At 48.7% G+C, this 13,533-nt stretch overlaps 1 protein-coding gene across 1 annotated transcript in view; it reads right to left on the reverse strand.

Annotated features, from left to right (window-relative positions):
• The window catches only part of LOC108296365 (double-stranded RNA-specific editase B2), a 407,953-nt gene that overhangs the window by 13,036 nt on the left and 381,384 nt on the right, over window positions 1–13,533 (reverse strand). The window contains exon 4 of the mRNA XM_017518833.2: window positions 12,071–12,185. Within this exon, the coding sequence (XP_017374322.1) occupies window positions 12,071–12,185 (115 nt within the window). The remainder of the gene's footprint in view (window positions 1–12,070; window positions 12,186–13,533) is intronic.

The raw sequence follows: 13,533 nt of genomic DNA on the forward strand, positions 1-13,533 counted from the left end.
GTGGCTCGGTGGTCAGGATGCAGTGGGCTCTGTGGTCAGGATGCAGTGGGCTCTGTGGTTAGGATGGGGTGGACCTGTGTGATTACAGGTGTAGAACTCCAGTGCCTGTGGGGCAGTAGTAGTTTCTGGAGGGCGTCCTATTGTCTGGGTGACATCACCCAAATCGTCTACCCTCTTCCCAGGTACTCCTGTGTGGAGATGATGGGTAGAAGCCTTGTCCACCATGTTGCCTTCACCAGAACTGGGAGAATCACTCTCTGTATAAAAGATGTCAAGCAAGTTTTAGCCATTCTTTCTTATACTGTGTGATTAGAGGAATCTTTTGGTCACTGTAAAAATTACAGATGTGGCTCCAGCCTCCTACCAACCAAGAGCCTCAAAACTATTGAATGAGAATCTCCTTGTGAGGATCCTGAAAATCTGTATTTAGACAGTGTTTTCAGGTTATTCTTAAGGCCAGGTGAATTTGGGGAGCACAAATATGTGGAAAAAAGCAGATGCAGAATATTAAATTTCTCACCTGGCTGTGTGATGTCATTGGATGCAGTTTGGGAACAGGTAGTCTTAACTGAAGCAGATGCTTTGGCTTAGCAATCTGAATGAGAAACCATTGAATCAAGGGGCAGTTTCTCTTGAGAGTTGCACACATATGGTACGCAGTAGATTCAGAGGCATCTACAAAGAAACCTCACTCTGTGGGCATCCGCAGATGAGTGGTCCCCATTTGCTGTACCTGAGCTTCAAAGGATGCTGGGCAACTGATTAGTGAATCCCAAATGCTAACTCTGTCCAACTGTGTGAACACACCATGAAAGCCAGGATTTCTTAGCCTCAGCACTTAGTTGTCAGGATAAGCACAGTAATCACGTACTCATTAATTTCCTTAAAAAATGCTCCCAGAGGGCATGGCAGCCTTTCAGGTACTGAGACTGCCAGTCATGCTGGGCCTCAATCCCGGTGATGAAGCAAGCAGGGTCAATGCTCTGAGCTCCTCATGGGGCCAAAACGTGAGGGAGTGTTTGGTCCCAGGAATGTCAGAAATGAGTAAGTCTGTTGTTTTAACACTCATTCTTTTTCCTTTTAAAATGGGTGGCACTTGCTTTGTAGACACAGATTCACATGTTGCTCTGATGGGAAATGAGGCAGTTACTGGACCTGGGTGCCACGTCACGTAGCTTGTCCTTCTCAGTGTGGTTGATGCTCGCTGAGCCTTCTGTGCCAGCACATGTGAGCACTGGGTCTACACACTAATCAAACATGCTGCTTACTCCACGTAACATACAACATGGCAAAGGCACTGAGAGAGCTCAGAAACCATGCCAGGCTGACGCTGGCTGCTATCCACCTGTGATGGCCTTGGGTGCTGTGCCCCCACTACAAGCCAAAGAGGGTCAGCCTGTGGACAGATGTCCACGTATAAAAGATGTCAAGCAAGTTTTGGCTGTTCTTTCTTATACTGTGTGATTAGAGGTATCTTTTGGTCACTGTTAAAATCACAGATGTGGCTCCAGCCTCCTGTGCTGTGGCCCCCACTACAACCCAAAGAGAGTCAGCCCATGGACAGATGTCCACATATGAAAGACATCAAGTCAGCTGGTCAACACTCTCTGTTGTTCCCCTGCAGGGAATTCTCCAAACCCGATGGGCTGCAGGTGAGGTTAGAGGTGAGAGGGAGGAAACTCAGGAGATGCCAGGGACCTTCCTGTAGGCCTCAGGTAGGGGGCCGGCTGCATGTTTCACTAGACAGAGAGACCTGGTGAGAGTGAAGGGATCCATCCCACAACATGTCACATGTGTGTCTGTGACTCACCATGGGTCACACACACCGCAGCCCCATCAGAGGGCAGGAGAAGCTGGACATTGACACAGGCAGCGTCCAGGCAAGCAAGCACATTGACAACCACGGTCAGCCCTGGGACTTAATGGTATTTACATCACAATGGCACATCCAGCACATTCTCCTACTGAATTAACTTGACTTGTCCAAAGTATACTTTTGGGGCACGCAAATGGATAGGCAGATGCGGCAATATTTGCTGCTGCACAGACCTCTCCAGACTTGTCCCAGCACAGTGCTCAACTTGGAGTATTGCCCAATACTACAGCTCAGTACGGAAGAGGGACTTGAGGCTCCAGGAGACATGAGCAGGCCTTGTGGATGCCTGAACCAACGTTGGTTCTTGAGCATCCAGCTCCAAGCCATCCTCCCTCACTGGCTCTGCTGGGGAGACTAAGATGCAAAACTCTCTCTTTCCAACTCTCCCTGCTACTTCCCACACAGCTGAGTGGCCAGTAGCAAAATCCTGGCCAAAAGAAGTCTGAGGGATGGGACATGTCCTCCTCCTGCCCTGATGGGGTCTGGGAGTGTGACCTGCAGCAGTGGGCAGGATGAGGGGAGCCCAAGGGGCTACAGATCCTGAAACCAAAGGGGCCTGAGCGGCGCCTGCCACCAGTGTCTGGTACGTGGGCTACTGCTGGTTATCAAGACAATAAAAAGGTGGTTGTTTGGAACACTGCTGTCAGCTCTCTCACTTCCTGCAGTCAGCGGTGCTCCTAGTGGATAAAACCTCAAAATGCCTAGAACTATTGGTAGGACACCACATACATCAAAAGATGGGGCCAGGCGAGCTTATGAGAAGGTTATTAGTTACGTTCCTCAACATCAGCACTGCGAGGGTTTCACTGGATATAATTATGGTAATTTCGCATTTAGTAAATATATTCAATGGCCTCCTCCTTCCCCCAAGAAAAAGGCAGAATGACAACCAACGCTTTGCAATTAATAGATTGAAAAGTCTATTTATCTCCTCATTTGCATTGGGCCGAGCGAGCTCTTCGCCCCATTAGCAACTCATTCTTTTATATCAAAGGAACAAATAGGAAACACCTGGTCTGATCGATGAACGGTCTCTTCCTTTTCCCACCGAGGATGGCTGACAAGGTCTCCTCACTGGCGCTAAAACCAGAAATAATGAGAGCGCAAAGCCAGTGCTCATAAATAATTCATGGCCTAAACATTGTCAGTGACGGTGCTTTCTTCATCTGTAAGCAACCACTTGATATGCTCATTTTTGTTCTGTTTTTAAGAAGATCATACTTGAATCAGCTCAGAGGGGAGCTTTGTTCAGGCCCTGTGAGCTCCACGCCCTCTCTGCTGACCTCCAACACTTTTCTTCTTTTCCTGACTGGTGTGAGTTCCCCTGGGCTCAAACGTGGCTGGCTAGTTAGAGCATTCATCGTTGAGTGATGACCCAGTGACACAGGTGGGCACTGACTTAAGGTGGGAGCCACCCCAAACCCACCATCACTGATAGCCTCGTGCTCTCCTGCCCTTCTCGCCCTCCAGAGACCTTGTCAATGACTGGCTCCTCCCTGAGCCACTGGACACCAGGATGGCCCCAAAGCTGAGAGCGATTTCCTCCATGGGGAGCTCCTCCTCAGCCCAAGACGCTGCCTCCCTTCCTCTTCATTGTCAGCCCTCAGGAATCACATGCCCACCCCTCTCTAACCTAGGAGCCTGCCTCCATGTGCCCCTCTTCCTGTCATCAGTGTGGTGAAGCTGCTGCAGGCACTGGGTCCACAGCGCTGTGCAGGGAGGACCTCAGAAGTCCAACGCAACACGGCGTGCAATGAGGGTGTGTACGAAGGAGACTGGGGGGAGAGGAAAGTTTGGTTCTAATGGCACAGGGCAGGGAGCCAGGTGTCCTCGATTTTGCTATGTGAAGTCATGAGCCCCTTGGTGTGAATTACCCCAGATTCCAACGTGGCTATGTCTGGAACAGCACCACAGACGCCTCCAGTGTTTCCACAGGGAAGCCTTTGCAATATCACCTAATGCAGACGGACATATCTTGAAAATGTAAATATGGGGTCCACTGGGGAACGAGGGAGTATAAACCGTGCCCCAAGTGCATGCATTTGAAAGTCCACACATACTTCAGAGGGTTACAGCATCACTTAGTTTCACATTTGTTCACTAATTAGCCCAAACCCTTCAGAATATCTTTATTATATCTTCAGCCACATAGTGGGACCCTGTCGACGATGACTAAGTCCGGCTCACAATAATGCAGAGCCATTTCCCGAAGCTTCTTTCTTCCTTCTCCCTCCCTTTCCTCTCCGTCTTTCTCTCTTTTTCTCTCTCTCTCCCTCCCTCCCTAACTCTCTCTTTCTTTCTTGCTCTCCTTCCTAAGTGTGCTTAACCAGAGTGTGGTTAGGATAGACACAGGAATATTTTAGCTTGTTGAATAACAGGGTAATGTGGCTTTACACACCCCCGAACGGTGCCTGGCACGCAGGTAAACACCGGATGCTAGTGTTCCTTATCTTTTCACCAACAACTTAGTGTTATGTTTCCGTAAAAAAAAGACTCATGGTCGAAGAGACCAGAATGAACACGAGTTTAGTTGTGTTGCCTTGAGATACAGCATTGGATTTTCTTTTCTCGGTGAAGCCTTTTGGACAATTGGCTTGAAGATAGAATTGAACGCTCAGTTATGAGTTAATAATCAGAAAATTGCAGAAGTATGTGAACCGCTTTGATTGGACCTTGGGAAAGTGTAGCAAAAATATTTCTCCTTCCCCTTCTCATGAATTTCCAGCTACACATTTCCTTACTTGGGATAAATGAAGGCATCTGCTGAGGCCAGAGCTGCCAGTCCTTCCTTAGTTACTTCAGCTTTGAGGGTTTTCACTGGTAACCTGTGAATTATTCCAGGCTAACCTATTGAAATGAGCCGTGAGTGGGATTCGGGTGGAACAAACGTCCAGTCAGGGACTGATTTTCTTTTCCTCTCCATTCTGAGGAGGGAGGGTTAGTATAACTGCGTCAGCGTTCACGCTACACGAGGGTCAGCATCGGTGTGGTGAAGTCTGTCCTGCATCTTACGGTTTAGACCTAACAGTTTAAACCAAAGATTTAAAATCAACTGCCCGTCGGTGTTCCTTACTGCACTCAGCCCTTGGCCTCCATGAATCTTAATGTGCCTGAACAGACCCATGGAGACACAGCATCAGCTTCTCATTTCTCCGTATCCACTTAGCAATCATTAAGCTCAATTCCTTGAAATCCAGATGATAATTCGCCATCTTTTATCGCAGCATGAGGTTTCTGTTTAGGGTTTTTTTGTCCAGTTCATTTGTTTCAGCTTATCTTCCTCATGCCCGACTGGATGCAAATAAAAAGACCTTGCTTTTAAGATCCAAGTGACTGCCAGTCATTCAGGGGAGAAAACGGAAGGAAAGCGTTTTGAAAAATTGGGGGAATAAACTCTGCTTCTCCTAGGTCCTTGTGAAGATGAACTTATACAAATGCTCTTTGTATGATGGAAAGAGAAGTTTTAACTGTATTTAAACTGTCATGCTTTCTAAAGTGCAAACGGGAAAATTCTGCCTGATTACCAGCTTTATCTAGTACAACGCAATAACACGATTCTTTATTCAAGCCGAAAGCGTGGCATGGGCATTACAGACAGATTTCTTTACCTTATGTGCTCATTTTAGGTTCAAAGGCAAACATACACAGCAAAACATATTCTACATTTCAAAATTTGGAAAACTTATGCTCCATCGTGGAATTAATTGGCACTTTCGTATTTTCCCTAATAAGACAGGCCCGATCACTTCACTCAGAAGGGTTTCCTTGTTGTTCTGGGCTGTTTTTACAAAGTTCAACTTTACCAGGCTGTTTTCAAGAAACGTGCATTTTTCCAGGGCCATTATAAGTCCAAGAAATTTGTGGATTGATTAAAGCTGCACCTTAGTTTAAATGGGAAATAATATTTACAAAAGCCATAGTTTCAAAATATGTCTTGTAGGCTAGACAAGCAAAAGTTTAAACATGAAACCCTAAAAATGTACTCGAGAAAACTCCTTTTTTTTTTTTGTTTACTTAATAAACTTAGAAAAGTAATTCCCATAAAGAAGTAGTGCATGGTCACCACCAGGCTTGATGCTTTGATGCCTGCCTCCACAGGGAACCTGGAGGCACGAAGGATAAAGGACCAGCAGCTCCACCTTCCTGCCCGCAGGACGTCAGGAAAGCCACTTGGTCTCTTGAGTTTGGGGTCTGCGTTTCCGAAAGCATTAATAAAAATTCTGGCCTTCCCCTCTTCTCGGGTTATGTCAATCAAACTGATGAGCGTATGTAAAAATGCTGTCAAAATTGTAAATCTGCATATCACATGCAAGGCATCACTATCAACAGCCCGTTTAAGAATCACTCTCATGAAACACTAGTGTTTCTAAATAAAGCAGTTCTCTGCCAGCTTGGCTAATGGGTGCTGTCTGGGGTTCAAGAGGATGGGGAGAACACTTGCTTCTGCTTTTCCAGTGAAATGAGAGGATCTGGAAGGGAAGAAAGCTGAACTACGGCGTGACTGAGTGGGACCCACGCCCTCCCAGAAGGTGCCTAAGCAGGGGCGAGGCTCCCCCGGAATACGGCCTGAGAGGAGCCCACGCTCCCCACGAAGATGGCCTGAGGGGGTGCGGCAGGAGGTTGTCCCGGAAGACAGGCCTGAGAGGGGCCCACGCTCCCCCAGAAGACAGGCCTGGGGGGGCCGAGGCTCCCCAGGAAGACAGGCCTGGGGGGGCCGAGGCTCCCCAGGAAGACAGGCCTGGGGGGGCCGAGGCTCCCCTGGAAGACAGCCTGACTGGGGTCCACACCCCCAGGACAGCCTGAGCTGGGCCCACGCCCCTTTCCCGCCCAGGATGACCTGAGCTGGGTCCACGAGCGCCTGGGAGACGCCTGAGTCCGGCCAGGCTCTTCCAGAACACGGCCTGAGCGAGGTCCACACCCTCAGGGAAGACGGTCTGAGCTGGGGCCCACAGTCCACCAAGAGACAGCTTGAGCGATGGCCCACAACCCCCTGAGAGATGGCCTGAGCGGGGTCTGCAATCCCCGGGAAGATGGCCTGAGCGGGGTCCCCAGGAAGATGGCCTGAGCGGGGTCCCCAGGAAGATGGCCTGAGCGGGTCTGCAATCCCCAGGAAGATGGCCTGAGCGGGGTCCCCGGGAAGATGGCCTGAGCGGGGGCTCCCCGTGTGAGTCGGGTCCGAGTCCTCTGGGAAGATGGCAGGTGAGCTGGGCTCGGAGGATGAGTGGAGAGAATGAGAACAAAGCCTCCAAGCAGCAGAGAGAGCGGCTGTCCTCAAGATCCGGCCTGGGAGGTCCCCGGCCCGGTGCCTGCGGGTCTGCGGGGCAGCAGCGCAGGTGCTCCTGGCATGGGGCTCACTGGATTATTTTTAATAAATGGCTGCAGCAGTTGGCCAAGCCTTCTGTTTCCTGAGGAGAATGTCTGAGGCTGGAAGCATTCGCTCAGCATGAAAGATGGAGTCCCACCTACAGGGAGGGAAGGACCGCCTGAGGAGGGCACAGGCCGGCTGGGACCCGACCTCATTGGCGCTGGGTGGGCCGGTGCCCGAGAATCCTAAGGAGATCTGCACTGATGGAAATGGGCCCCAGGCCGTCCTCCCATCTGGGCAGGAGCCTGTGGGAGAAGGACCAGCCGGGCGCCACCACAGAGGACACCAGGCCAGCGCCTACGATACCAGCCTAACGTCCTGTTCACAAGGTGCATATTCAGACGAGAGCCATCAGCAGGACACGGGAGAAAAACCACGCGAAACAGAAAGCCACTGCCCCTGGCCTGGAGGACACGGGCCAGGGCGTCTCCTCAGAGGAGTTGAGCAGAAGTCAAGGCCGCAGAACAAGAGGCTCCCTCGAGAGGAAGAATGGAGCGTAAGGGAGAGACTTAAATCATGAAAATAGGCTGCGAAAATTAGGAGGGAAAGGCAGTTGAAGAGCTGCAGGATAAACTGAAGAAATCTCCAAAAACGTTGAGTAAAAGAACGAAGAGACTAAAATTTAAAAAGTAAAAGTAGATTAACACAGAGCACTGAAAATTTAACAAAAATGTGTGTAAATGAAGGAATTCATCAAACACATGATAAAAAGAAAAGTATACAAATAGCTTAAATATGTCAAGAAAGGTGAATGGCTAACACCTAAACATATATTTATATCCAAGTTAAAAAAAAAAGGCCTTTCCCCCTCCCAGGTAGGGGTGAGTGCTGGTCACTGCAGAGAAAACGTGAGGCAGGTACAACGTTTCTCATCAGAAATATTGGATAAAAGATAATGGAAACATTCCTCCAAAATACTAAGGGAAAATGATTGAAAGTTTAGAAGTCCCCCCCTATGACCCTATTGAGAGAACCTATTGAGATGGATGAGAAGCAAATCAAGGCATTTTGAGATGTGGGAATATTCACAAAGTTGATCTACCATCCTTTTAGATGATGCTTCTGGAAGCAGCTTTCTATGAATGGAGAAAATGCGGGGAAGACGACAATGATCTCAGAGACAGTGTCCAACCGGGAGAGCGGGGTGCAGGGTCTTTAGAGCATGCACCTCGTTGGCCTGGCGGGTTAGTTCTCCAGGAGGGAGGCAGGTGCTCTCTGCGAGATGCTGCCCTAGAGGCCACATGACTTAGCAGGTATGGTAAAGGCACAATCTTCCTTTCTTTTTTCTTTTTCAGAAAGAAAAAAGACATTCCAGAAAAGAAAAAAAAAAAACACACACACAGTATTTCAAAAGCGATGTAAATCTAGAAACGCACGCGATTCAAACTTAAACAGCATGACTTGGAGCTTGGGGTGGAAGCAGGCAGCATCTGTGTGGCCTGGATGCCAGGTAGCCAGGCTCCCTTTCTGAGGGGAACTCTGCTGGGAGGGTTGAACATGGCTCTGCTTGGCTCTGTGCCGGGAATATCTACAACACTCTCATCAGCTCTTAGAATCACTCAAAAGACAAAATAGAGAAGACTTACTTATGGACATAAGAAAGGACATAAATACCAGCTATGGTGGTGTAAAGATGTAACATGTATAACTGGGAGAAGCTGGGTAGTGGAGGACGGGCTGAGGGCTGCCATCCTCAACTCACAGAACAGGGAGTGAAATCATACCTTCTAAATTTGATGCAATAAGAAATAAAGATTTATTGTCTATAATTGTGCATCACAAACATAATAATTTGGAAAATGAAAAAGTATCAAATTTTAATAGCATGAGTCAATAGATGTTATCTAAAACTGAAAATCTAGACATATAGAAGCAATATAGTACTTAGAGTCACAAGAACAAAATTGGAAATGGTTAGAGGTGGCTTCTGAGTGAAGGGAAGTGAGTGGGAGAAGGTGGCTTTTCATTCAGAAGTTCTCTCCTTTAGAATCTTTACCATATGACTGCATTACTTTGTTACAAAATAAAAACTATTCTGTTCACAAGTACATATTTCCGTGATCATATTTCTCATAATGGCTAAGAAATGGTCTCCGATTCATAAACAGAGCTTTCAGGAGCTAATTAATGTGAGTGAGTTGGCATTCCACCTAAAACTGGAGGGGCAAATCAAATTGTGTTTTATTTCAAAATAAGTTTAATTTTAAAAGATCGTGACATATACAGCAACTAGAACAAGACACATTACTCTGAGAATTTCTTAGGCATTTGCTTGAATAACTGAACTAGAATTAAGAGTAAATGGCACATCGACTTTAAGTAAATGAGTATCTGAAAGTGTTTGTATTGGTAATTTTGCACATTTCTAATTTTTAAAAACCAATGTTTATCTCTTTACAATAGGAAAGTAACTTTCGGCAAGTTCTTTAATGTTCAGAAGTCACTAATTAGTGAAAAGTCTCATTTTCATAAAATAAGTTTAATCCATATAGATGAATCACCTACACATAAAGCATGGTATTCTCTGGCAACCTAGAAGTGTTATTTCCCCGCAAGCCTCTGTAAAACATGACTCTTTTCCACGTGAAGTTTGAGAGCAGCTTCTAAAACTCGCTGGATTTGTCGCCCCAGAAATGGAAAGCTATTGGACGATCACAGTTCCGGGGCCGAGAGATGCTAAACAAATCACGTTCCAGGTCGTACTCACTGACGCCTCTGGGACTGGAAGCGCCCTGCACAGTAAGGAAGCCGGAGTGGCTGATGCCTCCCCCCTCTGCTTCCCTCCCCCTCCGCTTCCCTCCCCCTCCTTTTCTTTTGAGACCAAGACATTAAAGTGAGTTGTTCAGAAATCTGTAGGAGAAATCTGTGTAACACTCAACACTTAAAAATTTACCAAAGTTTTGTTTATGCGGACCAACAACTCAGTGTGTATATAATTCTTTTATAGTTCTTTTTATTTTGGATTTAAATTGTTCTTTATGAACCAATCCCCACTGGAATCTAAGAGTCACAAGGGTAGGCATGTGATCTCTTTTGTTGTTTCCCCAGAACTTTGTATGCCAGGCACTAAGTACCTTTTAATAAAACAGTGCCATTACCAATCATTAACTAACACGTGGTACTAACTATGGGGTAGGTAACTTTCGAAGAGCTGGAGATACATGAACACATCTAACCTTCACAATAATCTGGTCAGACAGGCGTTACTGTCATCCCTGTTGTAAAGGTGAGAGAATGGAGTCCCAGAAGGCTCAGCGGCTGCCCATGGGTCACAGAGCTCTGTGCAGGTAGGGCTGGATTCTGTGCTAGGATGATGCTTTTGGCCCACCAAACTCACTGCTTCCTCAATGAGACTGCTGAAGCCCCCTGTGCCTACAGAGCAGTGCCCGTGTATGCAGGTGCCCAGCTGATGGCCGCAGGCTGCAGGATGAAGGAATGGTCACCTCCAGCAGGGATGAGCTTGGTGGAGGTAAACGCTTAGCTCTCGATTTAGAACATTCCTAATTCCACCAAGAGGCAGGTGTCATCTGAGTCTGAAAGGGGGTAGGTGCCGGTGGCCAGGGTGGGGCTGGTTTATTTATATGCTGGATGATACGTTTATAAAGCAGCTTCGACTTTCAAAGCATCTCATAGTCTGGATCTCACCCAGTTACGTCGTGAGGAAGCAGCTTCATTTTCATTTTACCAGGAGGCCCCTACTGGGAAGATCACACAGCCAAGACATGGCGCTGGGCACTGGGTTCCAATGTTCCCACACCCAGCAAGGCTGGAGTGGACCCTGCAGGCCCAGCATGGCTGAGAACCTTGCCAGTCATCTGCTTCTTTATGATGATGATTTTTTTTTTTGAGACAGGCTCACTGTGTCACGCAGGCTGGAGTGCAGTGGCGGGATATCAGCTCACTGCAACCTTTGCCTCCTGGGTTCAAGGGATTCTCCTGCCTCAGCCTCCGGAGTAGCTGGGACTACAGGCGTGCGTCACCACACGCAGCTAAGTTTTGTATTTTTCGTACAGACAGGGTTTCGCCATGTTGGTCAGGCTGGTCTTGAACTATTGACCTCATGATCCGCCCACCTCGGCCTCCCAAAGTGCTGGGATTACAGGTGTGAGCCACCATTATTTAATGTAAATATGATGTGTGTCAGGTTGATGGTCTTTTTCTGCCTTAGATTGTGCCGGCACATGCAGAGCAAGCGTGTGTGTGAAACTTAACCCAAAAGTCAGTTGCTGTTTCACAGTAATGGCTCTCAGGTGTGTGAGTCATGAGTGGAATGGGGAGGTCACTACACACTCGTGCGACACTTTGGAGAGGGAAGTGGTTGAATTCAGACAACCAGCTGGCTTGTTATGAATGGGCTGGTGGCTTTTCCACAGTGCCGACCGCTCAGGTTTAGCCCTCGTTTGTCCCCCCATCCTGGCTGACTGGGGAGGCTGTCCCCCTCATGTCTGGGTCACTCTTGTTTCTCAGAGTGGAATTCCTTCCCTATGAGTTTGTGATGGGGAATCTTGGCAGGAAGGAGGGGTGTTCTGGGGCGGGACTCCACAGCGAAAGGGACTCAGGGCTCTCAGGAGACTCAGGTTCTCCAGAAGGGCTGGCCAGGCCTCCCAGAGATGGGGGATGCCTGTGCAGAGCCGGGCCCTGGCAGCCTAACCACGGCACCTTGGTCAGGATGGCTCTTCCTGCCAATACGCCCTGGCCTCTGATCTCTGTGTGGTATTTCGTCTTTCTTTGCCACAGCTTGGTATGGAAAAGAGAACCTCCAAGATCAGGTAGATGCTAACGCTCCTTTTTTTACAGATGAAAATGCCCACAGAAAAAGAGGAGGCTACCTTTGGTCATGACGATTCCTGCCAGTGCTTTGTGGCGGGCATGCACGGGTGTGAGGTCCATCGTCACCTCTCGGAACTTCTCTGTGACCAGCTGGGATATGGAGTCTGCGAATTCCTGAAAGACATAAGCACAGGCGTCCACGTTGGGCTGAGCGGGAGCAGCGGAGGGTGATGGGCACTGTCCTCCCTCCTCACAGCCTCATCCCCATGCGGCCACACGTGGGCCTTCTCTCTGCCCCTCCTCACAGCCTTGTCCCCATGTGGCCACACATGGCCTGTCTCCAAGTGTGCCCCAAGAGCTCCGAATCACATTGAGTGGCTTGTGAGTGGCTAACCCCAGTGTTGCTCTCAGCAGAAGCCCTGACCTCTGCCGACCTCCCCATGGAAACAGTGTCCACTCCCCACTCCTGGCCTCTCAGAGAAGTGGCTGGAGGAGTCTTTTGAGGAGAAGCAGATTTTTACAGGGATGATGGGCCACCATTGCCTTCTGAGCATCTCAGAGCCAGTGTCTATGCAGCCAGCAGTCTCAGGGTGCTGTCCTGGTGAAACGGCCAGCTATGGCTCACTCCACAGCCTCTCTCACCTTCCTGCACACGCACACAGATGCACACATTTGCATATATGCACACAGCACAACACGCCATGCACCTAGGGCACATGTGCACACACAAAAATGCACACATAGGTACACAGGCACACACGTGCACACATGAATATGTACACACATGCACACACACAAGCATACACTTGCACACACACAGGCACAGACACACGTGTATATGTGTATACACATGCACACAGACACATACACGTGTGCCCCTGCACACGCCGTCACATGATGTGGTTAGTGATAAGGCTACTCCTCGTCTCTGGGAAGGCAGCACATACCCCAGTAGCATGAGGGTGCAGCCAGAGTGTGGCTCTGTGGCCGCCCTTCCCCTGGCGCCTGTGGGCCCACGGTTGCATCACTGCCTTTTCCTGGGCTTGGGGCCCTAACCTTTTCATGAGGGGCGGTTCGACTGGCATAGCCATTGCAGGCCTTGGAGTAGGGAAGCCTGGTTGGACTCTGAGTTTTGTCACTCAGGAGCCTGGGAAGCCCATTTTCCTAATGTACAAGCAAATCATCTTCATGTCCACCTGGTGTTTTTGTAAGGATTAAACACAATACAGCCTCTTAAGTGCTCAGCACAGTACCCCACACGTGGTAGGGAAGTGCTCAGAGGTGATGGCCGTGACTATGACTCTTCCTGTTTTCATCACTATCATCATTTCTCCCAGTGGCTGCAGGCATTGCCCAAGCCTCTGAGCAGCCAAATCAATACACGTCTCATCCACGAGACAGGAAACAGTCTCTTTTACTGATGGGCTGGGTTTCCACGTTTCCACCAGGCGTGTGCTAACGCCGTGCAGGCGCTGGGGTTTCCACGTTTCCACCAGGCGTGTGCTAACGCTGTGCAGGCACT

The sequence above is a fragment of the Cebus imitator genome, unplaced genomic scaffold (assembly GCF_001604975.1).
Source record: "Cebus imitator isolate Cc_AM_T3 unplaced genomic scaffold, Cebus_imitator-1.0 Scaffold707, whole genome shotgun sequence".
Taxonomy (NCBI): Eukaryota; Metazoa; Chordata; class Mammalia; order Primates; family Cebidae; genus Cebus; species Cebus imitator.